At 40.0% G+C, this 23,058-nt stretch overlaps 1 protein-coding gene across 3 annotated transcripts in view; it reads left to right on the top strand.

Moving 5' to 3' along the window:
* The window catches only part of atp8a1 (ATPase phospholipid transporting 8A1), a 98,029-nt gene that overhangs the window by 49,959 nt on the left and 25,012 nt on the right, over positions 1-23,058 (top strand). For all 3 annotated transcript variants that reach the window (XM_084010079.1, XM_084010081.1, XM_084010080.1), the window contains 10 exons: positions 180-262; positions 2,296-2,345; positions 2,687-2,756; positions 3,790-3,874; positions 5,063-5,202; positions 7,149-7,287; positions 9,942-10,006; positions 14,577-14,749; positions 16,421-16,604; positions 18,733-18,843. In XM_084010079.1, coding sequence (XP_083866205.1) covers positions 180-262; positions 2,296-2,345; positions 2,687-2,756; positions 3,790-3,874; positions 5,063-5,202; positions 7,149-7,287; positions 9,942-10,006; positions 14,577-14,749; positions 16,421-16,604; positions 18,733-18,843 — 1,100 coding nt within the window. The remainder of the gene's footprint in view (positions 1-179; positions 263-2,295; positions 2,346-2,686; positions 2,757-3,789; positions 3,875-5,062; positions 5,203-7,148; positions 7,288-9,941; positions 10,007-14,576; positions 14,750-16,420; positions 16,605-18,732; positions 18,844-23,058) is intronic.

The following is a 23,058-nucleotide window of genomic DNA, read 5'->3' on the forward strand; positions in this document are numbered from 1 at the left end:
ACCTGGTCCACAGCTCTCAGTCACTGCCCCCATTGTGAAAATGTGCTGATGAACTAGTTTCATGCACTAAATGTGAACATGGTTCTTCTCATGAATGCCAGGTTCAAATCAAGGTTATCTTGAGACAGCTTTATGTGTGTTTACATTTATAACATGTTGGGTTTCTGTTTGCTTTGAAGATGAAGGAGCTCTGGTGAGAGCAGCACGAAACCTTGGCTTTGTGTTTTCTGGTAGAACCCCGGACAGCGTCATTGTGGAAATGGTAAGTTGGACACGTTTAATGACGGCATTGATGCTATTGTGCTGATGGATGTATCCACTTAATATTTCACATGAGTGTCATGGTGGTCTAGTGTGACCTCAACCTAGAATAGAAGATTCACAAACTACGAGACACACTGATGTTTGTGCAACACTAACAACAAGGGTATTGACTTAATCCAAGTACAGGAATGAATGTAATATATGTGGTGAAATTTCAATAATGTCTCACTGTTTCCTATGTCAATCAATCAGACTTTATTTTTATAGCACTTTTCATACTAATATAATGTAACACAAAGTGTTTAACACAATACACCCCTCTCCCAGCCACACACATAGCGATGCATGACTTTATTTCAATACTAACAACAATGAATAAAGATACAAACAGGGACTGAGGAAAAACTAGCAGACATAAAAGGTGAATGTGACTGTGTAATAACGAGAGGCAAAACATTGCACAACATGTGTAACAAAAGGACATTGCTTTTACCCTACATGTGAAGAGTTTTGACCTTTTTTGATTGTAATTTATTAAAGGAATATTTTTCCCGTGATGGAAAATGTGCTTTTCTTACTGAGTTATATTATAAGACAGATGGCAATCTCAGGTCTGTACAATAATTATGAAGCTATAGCCAACAGCTGCTTTGCTTAGGTAGCCCCAGTGGAACAGTGAATTATTGATTTTAGACGTACACTTGTACAGATTTAACTAACTAGACATGTTAATTATTGAGTTTAAGAGCTGCTGGCAGATTTTATTACCTTTTGGACGGAGCCAGACTCGGCATTTCCTCCAGTTTCCAGCCTTTATGCAAAGCTTAGCTAACCGACTACTGGCTTTATCTACATAACATAAGATGACATACACCGTTTATTGATCCTCACAGCGGACATTTGGTGTTGCAGCAGGCTAAAGGACAGCAATGCTACCGATTTAAAAAAAAAAAAAAAAAAAACGTGTTTAAACCTTTTTTCCTCAATGGTAATATTAATATTCCTTTGGCATTATAAATGTTTCACACAAAAGCACAACATTTCATATAAAAGCACAAAACAGCAATAGTTAAAAACAACTGTTGACAAATGAGATAAGGAGCATAATTAAAACAAATAGCAAATTGCATCAACCAAAGAATTATCAGTGTCGTTCAGTAACAAGTACATGAGGTAAACAAATTATACTTAATCCTGTTTTTTAAATCTTGCATGCTTATAAAATAATATAATTTAATCAGATAAATAGAGACAATCCAGTAAATACATAATAAGAGGTATATACAAACTAAAATAATATAGAAATAGAAAAATAAGACTAAAAATTGCTAGGTGAAGTGACAGCAGATGATGACAGCAGAGTCATACATGCTGTATGGAGAGTGATGTTGAACTATTCCATTAACCACACAACACATCCCAATTTTTCCCCCCAAGATCTTGTAGTGTTTCTAAAATCTGAAGTATATCTATCAGTTAAGTAATTCATTCTCTGTTTTTTTTTCTCTTTTGTTTTATTTGACTCAGATGTTCCATAACAGTCCTTGAACTAAAACAAATATGCATAATGGCAACAAGAACTCAGCCTTTTATATCCTGTGTCCTCTCCAAAGCTAAGGTCACTCATCCTGTTGTTCCTTTAATTGGCTAACCTGACAATTGCACTCAAGGAGGCAGAAAGGCCAAAACCATTTTAAAATAATTTTTCCTCTGCTGAGAACATCTTGTCTCCAGGATAGTTGTCCTATTTCCTAGCCTTTATTATGCCTTCTAAAGCTCTCAGCATCTATTTAATCACTCTGTCTTGTACCTTGCGGTCTCTACAATTAAGGAAGTTAATTGAATTCTACCTTGTTATTCTCCCTCCATCAGCTCAGTGCAGGCAAGTGATAAACACATTTAAAGTGCAATTAAGGCTGATTTGAGTGGGGTGGCTTGTGCTACTTAAGATAAGTTGTCTCTCAGGAGAGGACTGGGCTTGAAATGTGTCCTTTTGGAGTATGTTGACGAGTCTGTCTCTTTGGTTTTTAGCCTGGAACAGAGGAGAAGTATGAACTACTTCATGTGCTGGAGTTTACAAGGTAAACTAATGATAACAGCATTATTATTCCCTATAGGTATTATGTGTACAACTGCTGTATGTAATTTGTTGGGTAGATGTGCACAAATTATGCTATTTGCTGTATTAACATCATTTCATCATCTTTCTTTTACCAGTAGGATTTGTTCTAATTCTTTGTGTGACTTAGGTGTTATATCTCGTTACCCACGTCTGTGATTTCTATTTTTAGCAGACATATGCTAGCTCATACCCTACTTGATAATTTGCTGTGGTGTCTATTACACCTTGAAGTGGGATTTATCTCACCTGCTTTCTCTCCTTATTCCACCCTCTTTTCTTCTTTGCCTTTTTCTCTCACAGCACGAGGAAGAGGATGTCAGTCATCATGCGCACCCCATCTGGGAAGATCCGCCTCTACTGCAAAGGAGCTGTGAGTGTCTGTCTCTCTCCATGGCAACGCCAACAGCTCATCGCCATCATCACCACACACACACACACACACACACACACACACACACACACACACACACACACACACACACACACACACACACACACACACACACACACACCAATGTTGAAAATTCTCCTCTCCTCATTGCCCCTCGCTCTTGTCAGGAATTGTATCCAATGAGCAGCAGCTTAAAGCGAGATCCCCGTAATTTAAACATAGGTGTGGCCATAAAATAAAGCTTATACAAAGATTATATACCTCTTGAAGGCACGCAGCTACCAGACCAGCCTCACTCCACAGTACATGTAATGTGTAATATTTTTTAGTGCAGATTTAATGAGTGGGGAACATGTTGCTCTATATTCTGCTATGATCTGGCCTGCAAGGCTTTTCAAAGCAGAAGGTTAGTGACAGTTTTACACAATGAGTCATCACTCCGTATAGGTTTTTTATACACACACTCTTATTGTGTTGGATGTAAAGATATATATATATATATATATATATATATATATATATATATATATATATATATACCAAACAAATGTGTCATTTTCTCTTAGCAGGTTTGGTGCTTATGTCTTATTTTTCCTTGTCAAAATATTATTTTGTGATAATATGATAAGGATATCAACAAGGATGTTTGTAAAATAGACAAATACCAATGAATGGATTTTATTTGATTTTAGTTAGATGCTTCTTAAATTGTTGTTTTTTATGTTTCCACGCACACATGATATGATATAGACTTTATTGTCACTATACGAATACAGCGAAATTCCAATTACATTACCCGCAGAGTATCCATTACAGGGTCCAGATAGATTTGTTGTGGATTCATGAATTCCTCTCTAACTGCTATTTCAGTACTCAAAGCTTTTTCGGTGAATCTGAGTAGAAACAGAAATGGCTGCATCCACCCATTTGATCAGTAGCCAAAGTCCAGGAGGCTTGTTTCTTTCCACTCTGGGTATCAATAACCAATGAGTGTTTGTTTGTTGTCTTTTAGGACACAGTGATCTATGACCGCCTGGCAGACAGCTCGAGGTACAAAGAGATCACATTGAAGCACCTGGAACAGTTTGCCACTGAGGGTGAGTGGACAAACATCGCCCCCTGTCTGCCAAAAGTTAAACATCTTTCAGGACGCATTCCGCATTTCTATCTGATCATTTTAATCACTTGATCATCATTAGCTGCAGCAGAAGTAGTTTAGTAAATCCTTGTGTGAGTATGTTGAAGTATTATTAATCTTAAGCAGTGGAGCTGAAAGTAACAAGATCAGGAACGCTCCTTTTAGTTCTGTGTTCATACTGCCCCCTTGTGAGGCTTCAATAAAATGATGTCATTGGGAATATTTGATGTAGGCTATATATAGAATTCAGGACAGATTTTGTGGATCTTCTGTCACTGCAATTTGGACAGGCTGGAATGAAACACAAGTTCCTTCATATTTCTGATAAGAAGAATGAACTATTAATAACAACATGTTTGCTCTCTCTTAAATGTCATTTGCAAGTCTTAATTCTATTCAGGTATTTGGAAAAACACAATTATTGATGTGATTAACACTGTGATCAGAGTTGTACGAGGTACTATCCATATTTCCTACAGTAGCGGTTGCCACGCCCACAGTACCAGTACAGAAGCTAAGCAATATACTGTTGTGAAAGGGGGCAGAATGTATTTTAGCCACCATAAATCAGTTCAATGGTATGCTATATTCAAAGCCAGAAGCCTCCTCTGACAAAAAAAAAGTAATTTTACCTAACAGAACATGAGTTGGTCTACCACTCCCTTGATCGGTTAGTTTGTTTCTATTATTGTATGACTTTGTTGTTTGTTTGAATTCACCCAAGTCACACAATTACACAGAGAAACTAACAGAAGGAGGCTGCACCAGAAAGTCCTGTGTTTTTGAGTTATTGTCAATGGTGGCTTTGTAGAGAGCAACGATTGATCTAACTGCTATGTTTTTCCATTGGAGACGGCTGTCCAAAGGAAGGTCTAAAGGCAGGGTCAGTTGGTGAAAATATTCTAAATACAGCATATACTGATATTGATGTACATTTCTGCTGCCTGCATCCACAATAGTACATTGCTTAGCTTCTGTACTACTACTGTCTGCCTCTCCAAACTGGGGGCCATCTACTGTAGCTAATACACTGACTATGGATAAGCACCTCATATAACCTTACTTAAAAAAAATCTGAACTATCCCTTCAAGAAATCATGTCAAATGGTAAGAAGTCATGAAATGTAAGTGTGTTCTCCTCTTTCAGGGCTGCGCACTCTGTGCTTTGCTGTGTCAGAGGTCAGTGAGTCATCCTATCAGCACTGGCTGGAGATCCACCACAGAGCCTGCACTTCCCTGCAGAACCGATCCCTGAAACTGGAGGAGAGCTACGAACTGATAGAAAAGGTTTGCAACCTGAAAAACTAATGTGTGTGTTTTATCCGATCCTGATGCCATGGCTTCCCGCTATGTTCACTGAAGTAGTTCTGCTGTCACACATTTCATTGTGAAATAAAAGTGAGAGGCCTTTATCTGCTTACCTCCTGCATTTACTTGCAAGGTTTCATGCAAAACAGTTTTTTGATAGGATTTCTGTTCGTGTGCAGAAACATGTCTGTAACTAACGGGGACAATCACACCTGGAAAAGTGGGGGGGGGAAAGTTTAAAAAAAAAATGTTTGTGTTAGAGAGATTCAAGGTTTCACCAGCAGGGATAATTGGTTTTCTGTGAGGTGGGTCTATGTGGAAGAGCTAGTCAAACACAGGAAGCCACAGTCATAAATCAACCACTTGGCATGTTCTTCATGGCTGCTCCTGGCTGCCCAAAACAAATGGACGCAATCAATCATGAAATAAACATAAAAGCTTTCAGAGAGGAAAATGTAATGTGCATTGCTTAATGGGCAGAGTATGGCACTGATGCTGCCAGGGTTTGGGGTTCATTGCTGCTCAGGGCCACCCATAGTTAGAAATGCACACAGTGATGCCACACGGGGGCACAATGGAGTTGCAGTGAAAGTTAAAAGACAGAGACGTTCCAACACTGTGAAATACGTAACGTGAAGTTACTCCTTCATCATCTCACAAACAAAATGCTCCAGTGTGATCACTGTCAGAAAATGTTAAGATATGATAAATTGCATATTATTCAGCCTTGATAGAAACTCTTTAACTAAATTCCTTTGTTAATGCATTCTGAATTGACATGATATTTTACTTTTTTGATACATAATAATCTAATTCTTTAATATTCTGAATACTTTTTTTTATAGTTACATTAATAATCAATTGGTGTAGTGATCATATCCCCTGAATCATCCTGCAGAGTTTGTGACCCTGCTCTAGTCTTTGGTCGAAACGTTTCTCATGAAATGTACGGTTCGGTTTAAGCTTTTAGATTATTTCTGAACCACTTGCACTTTAGCTCAACCAACTAGGGGTAACTGAACAGACTTTTCTTATGGCCTCCTACACTTCAGCCTCATTTTGCAAAGTTATAGCTGCACAGCCCCTTAGATTGTGGTTGATACACTAACACCAGACACAATCTACTGGCTGTTCACTGGTGTTATGACCCCACCCTGGCTTGGGGGTTGAAATCCTGATCCAAGTGTTTTTTCTCTCATAACCCACAAAGACGTATAACTTGATAACTTAAACAACAACCATAGGAACAACAGAACAGTTCACTTCAAACTGACAAATGAGGACTCATCAGCTGTAGTCATGTCTTTCCCCAGGTTAAGTTTTCCGTGCTGTGTGGTTAAAGAATGATTCAAGTGGACAGAGCTACAGAAGTATATGCAGCATGGCTCAGGTCACAACTTAAACAGCTTTCCCTGCCTTTCCTCTGTGGCTGGCTTCTGTCTCCCCTCTACCCCTGCCTCTTGTCAAATCTGTGGCCCTGTGATGGGCCCATATGAGCCCACAACCAACCCCAAAGAACCACCAGGTTTCCTGAGAAAAGCACCAACCACCAGTTTTTTGTGGGTGTTTTTGTGTGGGAGAGATCATGTCTGCTGCTGCACACACACACACACACACACACACACACACACACACACACACACACACACACACACACACACACACACACACACACACACACACAAACACACACACAGAGGCATAGTAACTGATCCAAAACCTCTTAAGCCTGTGGTGGTTTTTCTGGGTGATAAACAAGAGCAGCTGATGAAGGGCAAAACGCCACCGAATGAGTGACACAATCCCGGCTCGCATGTTTCTCTGACACATGACGTTTTAAAGGCCTTCCTCTGTTGTGACAGCCACTTACTGACTTTTTCTAATAGACTTTTTCCCCCTCTGTCTTTTCCTCATTCCTGGTGCAGAACCTGCAGCTGCTCGGAGCCACAGCGATAGAGGACAAGCTCCAGGATAAGGTCCCTGAGACCATTGAGACTCTCATGAAGGCAGACATCAAGATCTGGATCCTGACAGGAGACAAACAGGAAACAGCCATTAACATTGGTAAGAGTCAGACAGGGCAAGGCTAGGAGACTCACAAGAGAACAGCATACCGTATCTGAACTTTAAGTCTCTAGTACAGGTAATGCTCCAAAATCACTGGATAATAATACAATTCAATTGATACAATCTTTAATGTAAAAGTATTACATTAAAGACCTGCACCCTCATATTCCCATTAATATCACTGCATTATGATACGCCCTGCTTGTGCACTTCATCTCAAACCTGATGGAAACTAGTGTACCTGATGTGCCTTTTGATGAATTGCACACCAGCCTCTTACAGGTACTCCAGTCAGTGCTGTGGTCATTCTTCAGCCAGTAAGACAAACTACTGACAAGCTGAATGCTTCTCTGTCACACATATCTAGCAAAAGCATCTGTCACAGAATGCTAGATGATGTATGAGCACACTGCACTGACATGAAATAAATAACATCGGGTATGTACACAAGGAGGCAGCTCTCACGTATCTGGCTCCCCCAGAGGTTTTAACCCTGCAGATGTTATCAGAAAGGTGAATGACTAATGACTGCTCTACCAGTTCTTATTCAATTTCCTTAATTCTCACTGGTATAACAGCTCTTACATGTGGCTAAATACTACAAAGGGATCTACCTTGAATACAGCCAATATTTAAACACAGTCCAGAAAAATTGATATGAAAAGTACCTCCGTTTGTGGCTATAACTACCACTGTGGCCTAACTGAATCAGCCCTTTGTGCCCACCGTGCCCAGATGTGAGGGAGCGGCGCTGAAGCACATGCTTACTGGAAGTATTTTTACAGGACCGCCGTTTGACTAAGTTGCTCTGTAAAATCTCCACTCAATATTGACTTTGTTTTTTACCATTTGACTCACTGAAAGACGATTCCCATAGCTAGAGGTTAATGGTGCAACTTTTGCCACATTTGACTGATGAATTTGCCCCATCGTGTTTAGATTTCTATAATGTTTCAAGGTGGCCTGAACCACCCAAAAGCTGCAAGGTATTGGGCTTAAATGCCATGGAGTTTACTTATTTTCACAAATGAATTATATTGAAGTGAAACGGATCTGTTTGATCTGAAGCTGAAGAGTTTGAAGTCATTGTTTGTTTGTCCCTAATCCTGAACTATCATGACTTAATAATGTACAGTAACTCCACTGAAACCAAGCATCTGGCTGCTTGAGGAAAGAGCCATGTTTGCTCTGGGACACGCTCTGACACGGCGCTGCAAGTTGTGTGTTGAGGGGAGTTAAGCTTATGAAATACTTAGGACAGGTCAGAACCAGGATTTACTGAAAGGTAAGTGTTTGCTCTTCAGCTTGTTGGGAATCACAACACATTAAATGAACTTATCTCAGATAAGAAGCACATGTTAAATTTGGCCAGAGGGTGCACTTTAGCAGATAGACACACACAACCCCTTTTCTTTCTATGCAAATATAAGTTCTCCAGCATTTACAGTCTTTATTTCAGGTACACACTTCGTCCTCCTAAAATAGAGTCCCCTCTGCAGCTAAACATTGTATCTTTACTCAAATTGTTGCTCTTGTTACCGCATTTGAGATTACTGTGACTCAAGTGTCCCTGTTAAACATTCCTCAAGTCCTATGGGACCAGTGTTTAGTTCCGCCTGAGATGGAGAAAGGCCAGGAATCCAACTTTCTCCGGTTAAATAAAAAAGGGCAGTTTGGCCGCAGTCAAATGAGCTTAAGGTAAACACATTAAGCGGAAGGGCTGTGGCAGGAACTGACAAGGGGGAAGGGAGTAGAGACAGTGTTGAGATGGGGAGACATTTTCCTCACATTGGCACATTTCTGGACGTTTGCACCCTTACACTTAAGAAAACAATCTGCCAGACCCAGACCCCGACCCTGTTTGGTTTTGCCCCTGGAGGTGAAACCCTCTCATTTCCTCATGCGAAGGCCCCCTCTGTGTGTACTGTGTGTGCATTATTGTGTTTGACTGTGGCTGTTTTTGTTGGTTTTGTGCATAACCTTATCTTGGTTTCAGTCACTGCAAAGGCCACCCATGTATTCACAAAACATGGGCTTTGTGGTAACCCCCTTAAAGAAACTAAAATCTCTGTCCAGACAGAAGCAAAGTGTTGAAGCCCACAAATATTCATGTGGTTATGCCACAGATGGCAGCCTTTTCATACAGCCACGGTTTTAAACTGAAGGCTTCAGTCTTGGTTCGTGAAACATTTCTGTTTTCCCCGATGAGGCTCCCTCTACCACCTTGCTGGTGACCCTGAGCATCTGTCCCAGCCAAGAGCTGAGGGGAACGCTCCCCAGAGAGCCATGTTGGGTAACTCAGAGATGTAACTGCCTATTAAAACAGGAAACTGACAAACTCTTGTAAACCAAACTCATTAGTCATGTCCCGAGACACTGGCTCTGAGCTGTAACATTTTAATTGGTCTCCTTTTAAATGTTGCTGTGTACTGTAATGTGCTTTATTCTTTTCTTCTTTTAAAGTTTATCTGTGTGATTGGGCCCTACGTTTCAAGCTAAAGGGGTTATTGAATCTAAATGAAACTATAATTTGATGTAGCAATTGAATTCAGTATTTCCTTCTAACCTACATGTTACTTTCCAATCTTTTCTAATCTTCTACATTTGCTCTGTAAAATGTATAATTTTACTTTTCTTCTGTTTTGTTGTAGGACATTCCTGCAAACTACTGACCAAGAACATGGGCATGCTTGTGATAAATGAAGACACTCTTGATGTGAGTTGTAGTATTTTATCTTTATATATTAACTTGATTATAGTCATACCCAAAAAACTCCAAAGCACATAAAGCTCACCATCATTTCACAAAATGTTGTGTCGCTTCTCCTAATCTACAAATTCACACTTTATTTTCTTCTTGTGTCAGTCATTGAAACATTTCAATGCTAAAAACAACTTTGTGCTCTACACGGCAGCTGGATTTTGGCGATGTCACAAGATCACACGAGAATCACAAGATCACATATCACATGAAAATTCTTCTTGTCTGGCTCCAAGTAATACGTTGGTGTCCATTAAGCCAGAGCACAAACCAATCAGCGTCCTGTGAAGAGCTAGTCGCATTACGAGCGAGTTTAATGCATTTGCAAGACAACACGGAGAGGCGACTGTTCGTTATAAACAACAATGGCGGCCTACTGAAGAGGTTAGCTTAGATGCAATTGGCATCAGTAAAATCAAATATGGAGAGTATTTGTTCACTGAAAGAAAATAACGATACCGAAGACTTTCATCGATGGAAAAGATGATTCCACTCTTCTCTGGACTTGCTTAGACAAGAGTTTGACAGGAGGTGCATCCAATCACCTGCCAAGTATTATTTGATAGTGCCCGCCCTTTTTCAAACGGTCTCCAATGACCACTTCTCAGATTGTTTCATATCAGCTGTAGATGATAGATAATCTATCCACAGTTATTCCCATGTCCTCCTTGAACATACTCTGCATTTCTTATCTTTGCTACATTTGCAGTATAGATGCATCAGAGATCAAGACTAACAAAACAATTGTCAATAGTTTTTAATATTTATTGTTGACAGATTCTACTCTGGTATGATAAATTGATTAACAATGCGGGACCTGTTATTTACGCAGTAGTTTTAGTAGTTCAGTTGAGAATAAAAATATGACATCATGGCGACGTTCCTGACTATAATAATCCCCAGATCTCATCACCCGATCCCTATGAAAATGTCTGTCTGGAACCTGAACGGATGGGGCCACAGGGAGCCTTCCACACTCAGAGCCACCATGCATCCCAAATCTGTCTTTAACATCTTTAAGACACCCAGCAGAGAAGTCTTGACCCCCGGCAGGAGAGCCTTGTCTGTTGTTTCTGAGAATGAAAAGAGCCAGTCCCTGCACTTCCAGCTGTAGAAAGCTAAGCAGAGCAGCCACAGATGTAGGAGAAACCCGACTGGGCTTAGTGTGTCGGACCAGAAGGGAGGAACGGTGAGAAGAATTAGATGAGGGAGGGGAGAGCAGCAGGGGTGTGTTTTGAGGGTGATGACGGACGGCCTTCACTCTGTCAGCCAGTCGTTAAGCGTGATAAATGGAGTTGAGGTAAAAATTTGGGACCGGTGCATTCATAAAGCATGCGGGCCGGCACTTTGAAATGTCAGCTTTCATTCTCCTGTGGTTGAACAGATGCTTACATAAGGCAGTTTGTTAAAACGGGAATGGAGAAATCCCTCCACCATGACTGAGGAGGCCCAGTGAACCGAGGAGCAGGCAGAAGGGCTGGTAGTTCTTGTGCTGCGAAAGAGAGTAATTGGAGCATGTCTTCTCTCTTTGCTTTGTTTAGACATTTTTCTCAAAGGGAGGACATAGTTTTAAACGTCCTAAATCTTACTATAACTATAATTCCCAAAGTGAAACTTAGTCTCCAAGGTAGGATTAGGTCATTTTGAACAGCTTTTTCTTCCAGCACGGGTGTTTAATCATTTGGAGAGCTAACAGTGCTTATCCAGCATTAGTATATTCATCTTTATGAAGTACAATCACAGAGAGATGATGCTCATTATTTTTATTTTTCTATAAAAAAAGTTATTTGTCTGTGTTATGATTATTAAAAAAATACTGAAGCAGATCAGAAATCGGTAATATATAAATCCAAGGGTAAGTGATTTATAAAGCACACGTGTCCTCTCGGTGAGCTGTAATTAAAATAGTTACATGTGCCTCTCTGTTACTTTAATTGAGATGTGTGGGTGGCTCCAAGTCTAAGACAGATGATGACATTACATACATACAAATGTCCAGATTCCACATCGAGTGTCACGTCCTGTTGGCCATATCACTCAAGGGTCTATATCAACAATAGAGCTCAGTCTATATGGGAAGCTCTCATGGATTTCTGAATGGACAGCACAAACCCATTCCAAAACCAAACACTAGCTAGTCACATTGGCTAAACTGCTCATTATAGCCATAACAAAGAGGCTTTAGGAGGAGACATGAAGCATTAGTGCTAAAATTCCTCAGTGGGAATTAGGGGGAAATAGCCGTCCTACTTGAGGAAATGGTCAACTTTGCTTATCAGACAATGTGATGAATAGATTGAGCCCCAAACAACGTGAATTCTTTCCCATACAGTGTACAGGTTTATACAAAGCACATACACACACATGCATTTGCACTTGTCTCTAAAATCACTCAGATGGAGAGGATTTAATCTTTTGCTCATAGACTCTCTCTGTAACACACATGCACACTGCTCTCTATCTTGTGCTGTTTCACAAACACCATCAGGGATGGTTAAGTCCTCGCAGCTGCTTTCTGCTGGTATCCTCTCGCACAGTTTCTCTTCTCTGTTAATCCATCATCTCTTTCTGTGTCTCTCACTCTCCTTATCTTGCGTTGTGAGACCTAAAGCCCCATCTCTAAATATTTCCCTTGAGCTGGGGTTTCATCATTTTTTTTGTGTGGATGTTTCTTGGTCCCCCTGGTACAATCAGACTGCTTTGACATATCTGACCTCAACAACAGGCCGGACCTCTCCCTCCGTCAGTACAGCTAATGGCCAACATTTAAGAATGTGCACGACACATTATGTCTGATACCTTGCTTTGTATCTGGCCATTTAATTCTGTCTTACATTTAAACGTTTGCACCTGTACAACACCACCATCATTAAGGGTATTATTTTATTGGAAGACGTTTTTTTCCTTTTTTATTGAAAATATACATGTAATAGATCTACCTCAAACATGGTTACACACAGAAATTGGTCTCATAATGTCTGCACCATCTGTGGGGAAGATGATTGAATGATGAATGTAATGATGATCTCACCGCTCCATTCATCCAGTTCACATTTCCCCATACTAGGACAGTAAATCCTCTTGTCAGTCTCATATTTAAGGCATTTCATCATCACTCATAGCTGTATATACTGTATAAGCAAACAGGATCCATTCTCAGAGCTCGCCTATGTTATCACCTCGTAGCCAATGTCCAAGTATAGTAAGCATGGGAAACATAATAAATATATAAAATATCAAGAGCAGCTGCTCTGCAGCAGTTAAAGGAATACTTCACCATTTGCATTAAGCTTTCTATCGTTAGAAACCCGTTTTTTATACGATGGAAACCCCATTTTTTAATGGCCGTGCATCATTCCCTCATTTCCCCAGAGACGGGAGGTATCCGTATTTCTATTCTGAAAATGAGCCTCTGATGACACAAATATCGTCATTTCATTTGGTTAGGGGGGGACTACAACACTAGTTCCTCATGTTTTCAGCCCGCCTATAGGGGGTGGGACCCACTGAGGCTACAGACCTAATACAGATCAGTGGGTCAGAGTGTGAGCGGAACTGGACCGGTCCTTTTATACAATGCCACTCTGCACTCTCCTAAATCCACTCGCCACCTGACCGCCTGCCTGGCCAGACTGGTCCTCAGTAAAGTTTCACTCATTTTCTCTGTGTTGTTCTCTCTTGTTGATGAGAAAACCGGTGGTGGGCTGCGGAGCTATGCATTGTGGGAGTTGTTTTCTTCCATTTACATGCGGCAAAAAGTCACTGTCTGCCTTTTCTCGGTCAAAAAGGCACCAAAATTGAAATTTATTTTATATTTCGACTAAATATATATGACTCACTTTCAATTCAGATTCATGTTTCCACCGGTGTAGTAGTCCTTTAAGCCTTTTCACATTAACTTTAATGTGAACCACTCGCATGGGGTTTCATTGTTTGACTTTTTATATGCATCAAACAGAGAGAAAGACTTTTCTTGTAAACCCTGAGTACATTGGATTAAATATTGAATCTTAGAATATTACTTTAGGGGATCTTACTGTTGTTGAGTATCAATCACTCCTATTTCCCATGCATCATCCCTTGGATTAATAAATCCTCATCTCAAGGAAAAAAAATAAGTTGCAACTGCCAAAAACAATTCAGTTCACACACATCCAAATTTACTTCACCAACATTATTTATTTGGTATTTGTTGATTTTTATGTGCACTTAATGAAATTAGCCTAACAGATGGTATTATTACAATAGTAGTATAATATTTAAACAGGTTCTTTAAACATATAATAATAATAATAATAATAATGATAATATTAATAAATAATCTTAAAAAACCTTCCTTGTTATGAATGAATTAATCATAATTAACTTGCACAGTAGATTCTTGAAACCAATCCATCATACCTAACATTACTTAATAACAGTGCATATGTCCTCTAGCAACTATACCACTATAGGCTTGAAACTATAATGACTAATTTTTCTTATTAAACGTTGTATTAAACTAATAATGTGTTCTATCACACAGAGAACAAGGGAAGCGCTTAGCCACCACTGTGGAATTCTGGGAGATGCCCTCTACAAGGAGAACGACTTTGCACTCATTATTGATGGGAAGACTCTCAAATATGCCCTCACATTCGGAGTGCGACAGTACTTCCTGGACCTCGCCCTGTCCTGTAAAGCTGTCATATGCTGCAGGTAAGATTTACTCCTGAAACGGTAGAATAAACCAGAGACAGTAAATTCCACAGACCAAAATGAAAGATGATGTTCTTACTGCCAAGTCTGTATGTACCGGATGTGTGTCTGCACTTGAAATACCTAACACAAAATGTGCCCTTGAATCATATCCATTTTTCACAAGGCTTAGTCATTTTCAAGTATCCACTTTAATGCAGCAGATCAAAAAAATATATGTATATAGAAATTGAAAACTAGTAAATTTTCCACAATTTACGATGTCATAAAATGTTGTCAGGCCAATAGCCCCAAACCCAAAGATGATTTTACAGTGATATAAAACAGAAATCCTGACAAATGAGGAGATGAAAGTGAGCAATGTTTTTACTTAAAAATTAATTACATTAAAAGTTCTGTGGTTGAACTACAAAGTAACATGTCTTTGCTACAAAGGTCATTGAGAATTTTATGGCCGCAGTTTAAAGAACGATAAAAGAGCGATACTTATAAATTTATGGCAACTTTACTGTTGACCTGCTGAGGCCACATAAATAATATCAAGTACTTAAGTACTCAAGCAACCATGACGGGGTCTGGGGCCAGAAATCAGCACCATGTTTTTAGAACAGCAGCAAACCTTAGGACATTACGTACATTTTTATTTATTTTTCCTTCACCTCTACCTGCCGTTGCCTTGTGCACCCTCTGTGGGCACTTAGACACCAGGAGATGAATGAGGCCTCATAAACCACGAAGAACATAAACATTTACAATTTCACAGCTTAAGACAGACATTTGGGTTACAACATCATCTCTGCAGACTTTCTGTGTTGTACATTACCCCTTAAAAAAGCTGTTAAGTTCGCTATCATGGTAGAGAAGTGAAAATACAGCCTGATTAAAAAATACACCATCCAAAAATACATTTTAAAAATGTAATTATCCTTATGATTCATGATCATCTAATGTAGGATGATTTGATTAAATATCACTATATCTGTGATGCAATAAAAAAAATAGTTTTTTCCTTTAAAATATTTGTATTATTATTTTGAAACAAGAGAAAACGGCAACATCAAAAACAAACAACCAAAAAGTTAAAAAAAAAAAAAACACCCACATCCATAGGGAGAAAATGTGAAAGACCCAATATCAGTCTTGTTGGTATACACAATGATTTCAATCCACTCCAATTAAGATGAAAGCAGGCCACTCACAACCAAAATACATATGTAAAATTCAGACAGAGCTCCTTGTAATGCATTGGATCTCTCATATGGAACAAATGTTAGTAACTTATCATTCCACAATGACAAAGCAGGTGGACATGCATCAAACCACACATGGAGAATAGAAAGTCATGCAGCATACAACCTAATATTTATTTCAACATGCAATTCTATTCTATTGCATTTTGCTAAGTGCTGATTTCAGGAATGGATATTATTGTATGCACAAGTCAATTATACTGCCCAGTACTAGAACAGTAGGACATTTTCTTGAATGTTAAGTATAATCTTACGTCTACTCCCCATGATACTATATATGTCTTGCTTTGTGGACTGCATATTGTGTGACTCACCAAGTCAACACGGCTGCTTTTGTCACATTAATTGCACCTTCTGATTTAAAAACGAATCAATATTTGGTTCACTGAATATGTGCAATATTCCCTGTGCCTCCTTTTAGGGTATCTCCTCTTCAGAAGTCAGAGGTGGTGGAGATGGTAAAGAAACAGGTGAAGGTGATCACGCTGGCCATTGGTGATGGTGCTAACGACGTGGGAATGATCCAGACAGCTCATGTTGGCGTGGGAATCTCAGGCAACGAGGGTCTCCAAGCAGCAAACTCCTCTGACTACTCTATTGCCCAGGTGAGCACAATGGCTTTCACCCACAGTGAGAAAAAGACAGAAAATTAGATTCAGCTTCATTGTCATGTTGCACAGAGTACAACGAAATGCAGTCGTTTCCTCATTAGTATTTGGAGAGGGAAGTATCTAGGGTAGGAACTTTAACAGTAATTAATTATTCAAGAAGCAGAAATTAACATTCATGAAGTAGCTTTGGCAGGTTTGCATAACTCTGACCTGCAGCTGTCCCATCTGTTGTCAGAGGAAATAATGCCAATACACTTAAGTCTCACAGTTTGATTGATTAGCTGCTTAACTGCTAACACTATTCAGGCAAGATTAACAGAAGACAGTCTTCAAGACTTATAGAGGTAAACAATGTCAAATCAACACATTTGAAGGGATATTTCTGTCAGAACAAAAATAATCTCACACTGACAACTAAGCAAAAGTATGTACTTAAAACCTAAATCATACGACAAGGAGACTGGTCTCCTTGTCGAGTCTCCTTGTCGTATGATTTAGGTTTTAACACTGCAAAATCTGGATTTTGTTGTGTTAAAACCTGATTTGAAGTTGATAAAACTGTGTTTGCTGTTAAGCTGCAGGTGCATGTCCTCAATTTAGCAGCACTACACTGACATTCATGCTCATTTTTGTCTCCTAAAAGTCAGATTCCATAAATTGTCTGTCCTGAAATGTCGCCTCAAGTGTACTTTTGTGTTAGTGATAGCTTAGCACATTGTTCGGAATAACAATAGGTCATATGTCTGGTAGGGCATTAGCTTATACAGTGGAGTACTAGTAACCCCTGTAAAACAGGCATCTGGTGACACCCGTCCCCAAAATCAAGCATGCGGGAACTGATCCCAGCAAAATGCTACTTAAATACGTGCCCATATCCGAGTAACCAGTTTGTCTGAAACTCTGCATTGTTATTCGATACCCACAAAGAAACAAAAGGCATGGAGTTCCTGTATCAAGGCTCTATTTCTACACAGTACGCCACTCAGTACATCATGTTTCTCTTACAGCCACAGGGCTTGAGAGTATGTGAAACAAATAGTTGAGTAAAACACAGTATGCTCTCTGTGCTTCAGTTTGCAATTACCATTCAAGGGAATTGGGTTTGTCCTAAGTGCCCTCTTCATTCGGCGTGACATGCAAAAGTGTATGTGTTTCAAAGACTGGTGGCCTCTTTTTAACCGTTTAGTTTGTGTCCCAGCATCGAATTAAATTACACCTCCAGACTTCAAGTGGTGTTTCCTATATATCGGCGTAACGGTACATTGACTTTATATTCCTATACATTCTTTAATGTCGTGGAGTGTCTCACAAGATGAGCTCATCGCTGCTGTAGATTCTTAGCGAGCTGGTTTCTATGGTTTAATACTTGAGTTATCTGTCGAAGCAAGTGGAGAATGAAGAGGCTTTGGGCCGAGGCAGCTCTGCTCTCCATCCGTCATCAGCTCAGGTCTGTGTTAACTGATGTTTCATCCGACCATTCGAGGGGTCAGACAAACCACTGTGCCTTCATTTCACCAAGGAATACTGTGGCGATGCTGAGAGACAAGAAAGACTTCAAATAAACAAAATTGTGTTCTTTAATTCTACTGATCCTACCCTCTACCCTGGTTTCTGAGACATTTAAGAACTTTTTAATGTTGTTAGATGGCAATAGGCTGCAGTGTAGTTTGTGTGCTTAGTTTAGTAATTTACTGGCAACTTAGATGAAAGACTCGTCTCAAAGTTCTGCCCCAATGTAAGCACACTTATCAGCCAAAAATTGTGCCGAAATTACAAGTTCACCATGGCCCCTAAATGGTGGTATAATTATAAAGCCATTTAACTATTATGCTGAGCCCTTGGAGACCAATACACGCATATTTACTCCTCAATGTTCAGCAACTCAAAGCTTGATCTTACAATCTGTACGTAGACTGGAATGTGTTAGTGAGAGTGTTTGGCCACAATGCCTCATCAGTCCTCTCTGCTGGGGGATGACAAAACACTGCTGCTTTCTTTAATCTTGAAGTTCCTGTAAGCTCTTCAGTGTTCCAGCACTGATCTTTGATTAGGAGGAACCATTAGACAGTCTACTGTACACAGACTTTCATCTTGTCATTCTCCTCCATTTCCTCCCACACAGTTCAAATACTTGAAGAATCTGCTGCTCGTCCACGGAGCCTGGAATTACAACCGTGTAGCCAAGTGCATCCTGTACTGCTTCTACAAGAATATTGTCCTCTACATCATTGAGGTAAGCAGCTCTCAAGGCTTAGAGTCGTGCAGTGAATCTGATCTGAATGCAGAGCATTGAGATTTTTCCACATGGTATGACATGGCATACAGGCAAAGATCCCTCGTTAGAGTTTCCATGTTTGTATTTCTGTTGACTGGCCCTTCACATTACCTGCCAGTTGGTGCTGTTCCTGGGCGAATAATTTGAGTTTTGACATACCTAGACAGAATATACACAAACAAACAGGCACAGTCACACACACGCACACACGGCAATGAAGGGAAAACTACATCTGATTAACTGGAAGTCTGCCTTTCAGAAATGCTTGCCAGTTTTTGGCTCCTTAGAATATTAATCCACCCGCCTCATCTGAATGATCTTGATGCCACCTCACTAGCTGTGCTACCCATTTAGTTTTTTTGCACCAGGATTACATTATTATGATATTAATTTTACACTGTGTTAACAATAGATGCAGACAGATGCATACACGCTGAAAAATAAAATACAGAATTGTTATTTACAAGTGGTTAACAACAAAGGAGTATTGAGGAAATTACCACATTTTCAGTATTATTGTTAAATATTATTTATTATAACATTCAATATATCCTTGTTGAACAGTTTCTAGTGTTTGCTTGAATAAAATCCCCAAAGCTTAAAAAAAAAAACAAATTTTCTCAAAAGTTCTCCGATCTTTGAATCTCATGACTTAACATTGAATCTTGGGATCACTGCTTTGAGAATTATTTATTTATTAATACATCTCATTTTTGATCAGCCCTGTAATTATTTAAGTTTTACTGTGCTGATGATCTGCCAATAATTATATTTGAGTGTCTGTTCATGGTCACCCAGCTTCACTCTGCTTTTATATCAATGGATGATGGTCAGGAAGGTTCACACACATGTCGCACTGAACATCAGTCTGCTGATGTGCGGTAGGTTTGATGGCATTTGAGAGTTACCAGACTCAGTGCTGTTTGCATGTTCAGAGCTATAACCGAGAATGATCAGACAGGTTAAGTGCTTCCTATCAGCAGCAGCTTTATCATCAGGGGTGCTCCGATGTTTTGATCTACCGGTCCTGTGCTTGTCTGACAGAAGCAGCAACTTTGGCTTTGCATCTTCTCAAAAAGTGTTGGATCAGAAGTCGCTAATGAGTGTTTGTCCCACATTACATGTCAGGACATTGTTAATAATGTAGGAACTTGCCTTTGGCTTTACCAAACAGAATACATTTAAAATAAAAGCTAGGTAAGGGGACATAAATAACAGAGCATTAGAGAGAACGGAATGTAAGAGAAAAAAAATACAAAAAAAATGCCCCCTCACTTTTACTTATGTTGCCCGAGTGGGCCAAGAAGCCTTAGAAAGCAAGTGATTTACACACTTTCTCTGCATTTGCGCTGTGAAAAGGGGTCCGTTTAGTGAGTGCTTCCTGGCCCTGCTTTTCAGTGTCAAAAAAGAATCAGATGCATGTTTTTAAAATACCATCACCACATAACCTGTCATGAAAATATGAGCACTTTAAGATTTTCTTTTGTTCATCCTCTTTCTGTGACACTTGACCTCTGATCTCATTTTAGTTTATATACCATGGAGAATCAGTAGACTACCTTTTACATTCCAGCATGTCTGCTTCTGGCTTATTGTGACCTGCAGTGAAAGAGGGCAGCCAGTCACTGGTTATAACTGCAGTTAGAGGAACTGCAACTGTTTCATCATAATATCCTTTTTTCCAGATAAGGTAAAATACCAGCTGAAAATCCAGATCCAAAATAAAATAACATCTTCAGCCAATTTCATTCAATTTTTTGTTTGCAAAAAAATACATAATACATTTAATTTGTGCTCATTTTGTCCCCACATTTAACCATGTTCAAATAATTTACTGTTTAAGTCTTAAGTAGGTGGCACAACCTCTAGTGCATATATGACATAAATAAATTCAAGACTGCACCAACCCCGTCTTTTATTCTCATTTTTACTCTTTGCTTGTCATTTGAATCTAAACTGGACCTGTATGCCACAATCCAGGTCCCTTTTCAAAGCAGGTTGTTTCCTACAATTGGAACATAACATATATAGTTCTGTCTGCAGGGCGAGCTTCTTTCTAGCACAGCTTTTGTTGCTCTCTGAAAACATAACTTACCCTCCCCCCTCTGCTACGCTCCTTCAGGGGATTCAAGTAGATAATAGGGCATTTCTTCACTTTTAGGGTGCCTCAATATTTCAAATGTTGCTGTTTTGTAAGACCCTGACATCTAACACACCTGCAACCCCGGGGTATGGGTAAAGGCTGTTGCACTAATAGGTTTACTTTTGTGCTCTCATGTTTTTCTCGTCAACTCCCGGGCTACCTTGCAAGGAGAGAATCAAGGATGTTGAAGGGAATTTTAACTTTTTTGTTAGCCTCACCATTGTCTGGTACAGTGTGTGTTACAATTTGAATACCAGGACTGGGAGTCTCTATGTTTAAGCCTCTTTCGGTCTCCCTCTCTTTCCACTGGGTCTTTGGGTTCTTTTTAGCAGACGCATAGTAGGAGGTGGAAGGATACTACGGCTATTGTGGAAGACGTGAATGTGAGGGCAACTTAGTCTGAGGCTCTTGGAACAGTTGTATGATCATTCAGGATTTTCTGTGAAACTTTGAGGGTTAGTTGTGAGTCAGAAATTAAGGCTGTGGATGATTGACTGACAGCTGGAACTGCTTCACAGTGTTTCTTTTGGCTTTCCCCATGCTGTTGATTACGGTTTGCATTCCTTTTCCTAATCAGTTGGAGAACAGTTCAACCATTGATCAAGCTTAAAACATGGCTGTCTATCTCGGTGAAAAAGGCAGTCATAATTGTTAAGATATATTTTAAACAATTCAGCCCAGTTCTTGACTCACTTTAAGCAGAATTCATATCTCTTACGTTACAAATTTAAATTTTACCTAAAGGAGTGAAAAGAATTGAATTCAGCCTCATTCAACCTAAGAGACCTTTCCAAAGGAAGCCATAGCAACTTCATTGTAATGACCGATCCAGCTGGCCACTTGTGTTTGATTGACACATTGCCAGGGTGCTACAGAGGGGGCTGATGGACAAGTGGCATTTATGAGGCAATTACATGAAAGCTCATTCAGTGCAGCGCTGTGTAGTTAGAAACGGCTCAGAGTTTACCGATCATTGCACACTGAATGAAATCACAGAGGCCGTGCCTGGCATTGTAAGGCAGCTAGTGTTTGTATCTCCACATATTTACAGCATAGTTTTCAGCTCCGTCTTTTTGTCCCTCTTCATTCTTTGGTTGCTTTGTGTATCTATTCCATTAGCAATTCTGCCGTACTAAGCTTCAGGGTATCAGGACTCACATTGTTGGGGACAAATGTCATACTCCCCCCACCCCTCCAACCTATAGCCACTTCTAGACAAGGCCTGCCGAGCTGTGGAATCAGTGATTTTTGATTTGCTGATGAATATGCAAGAAGGCTTCTTATCGGCCCGTCGCTGCCGAATCCCCCTTTTCTCAACTCCCGCTTCCCTCCATTACTGTTTTTCATGATGTGCAGTCGGGGAGAGAGGCCAGCCACACCCCTCCGCTGAGTGGCACTCAATGAGGAGAAGAAAAGGGGAAGAAAAATCCTGCCTGGTACTTCCCCTAATGAGCAAATCAATGCATCTGTCTCTCAAGAGATGGGAGCTGGAGAAAGCAATTGGGACCCCAAGGACCAGGCCAAAACACTCACACAGAGGCAGTTACCACATGCTATGAATAGGAGCCTTTTTTAACTTAGCACAACAATATATCAGCCCAGAGCCTCTCATTGGGCAGAGCTGTAATTAATTCAGCAGTTTGACCTACTCGCTAGCCTCTCGTTACCATTACTTGAGCCACGCTAATGGTTCAACCTGCCTCATGGCTTGGGCTTCATCTACACATATCCCATAGCAACGGTCTGAATGTATTTTCAACAAGCCAAAACACCTCAAACTATTCCTACACTGCCAACAGATTTACTGTAGGGCTCCTCACTCTCACGGTCACAGAGCTCCATGCTCTCAGATTTGAGTTAGCCCACGTGAACTTGAAAACAGGCCCCTTCATATAAAAGAAACAACATCACGGTAGAGTGCACCTGATGGAGAGGAGGTATAGATCTGTGATGGGTGGGTGTGTCTGAGAGGGGAGGTGAGGGGCAGGGTCTGGGGGCACACACATAAACACAGGCCACGTCTATAGGCA

The sequence above is a fragment of the Eutrigla gurnardus genome (assembly GCF_963514095.1).
Source record: "Eutrigla gurnardus genome assembly, chromosome: 5".
Taxonomy (NCBI): Eukaryota; Metazoa; Chordata; class Actinopteri; order Perciformes; family Triglidae; genus Eutrigla; species Eutrigla gurnardus.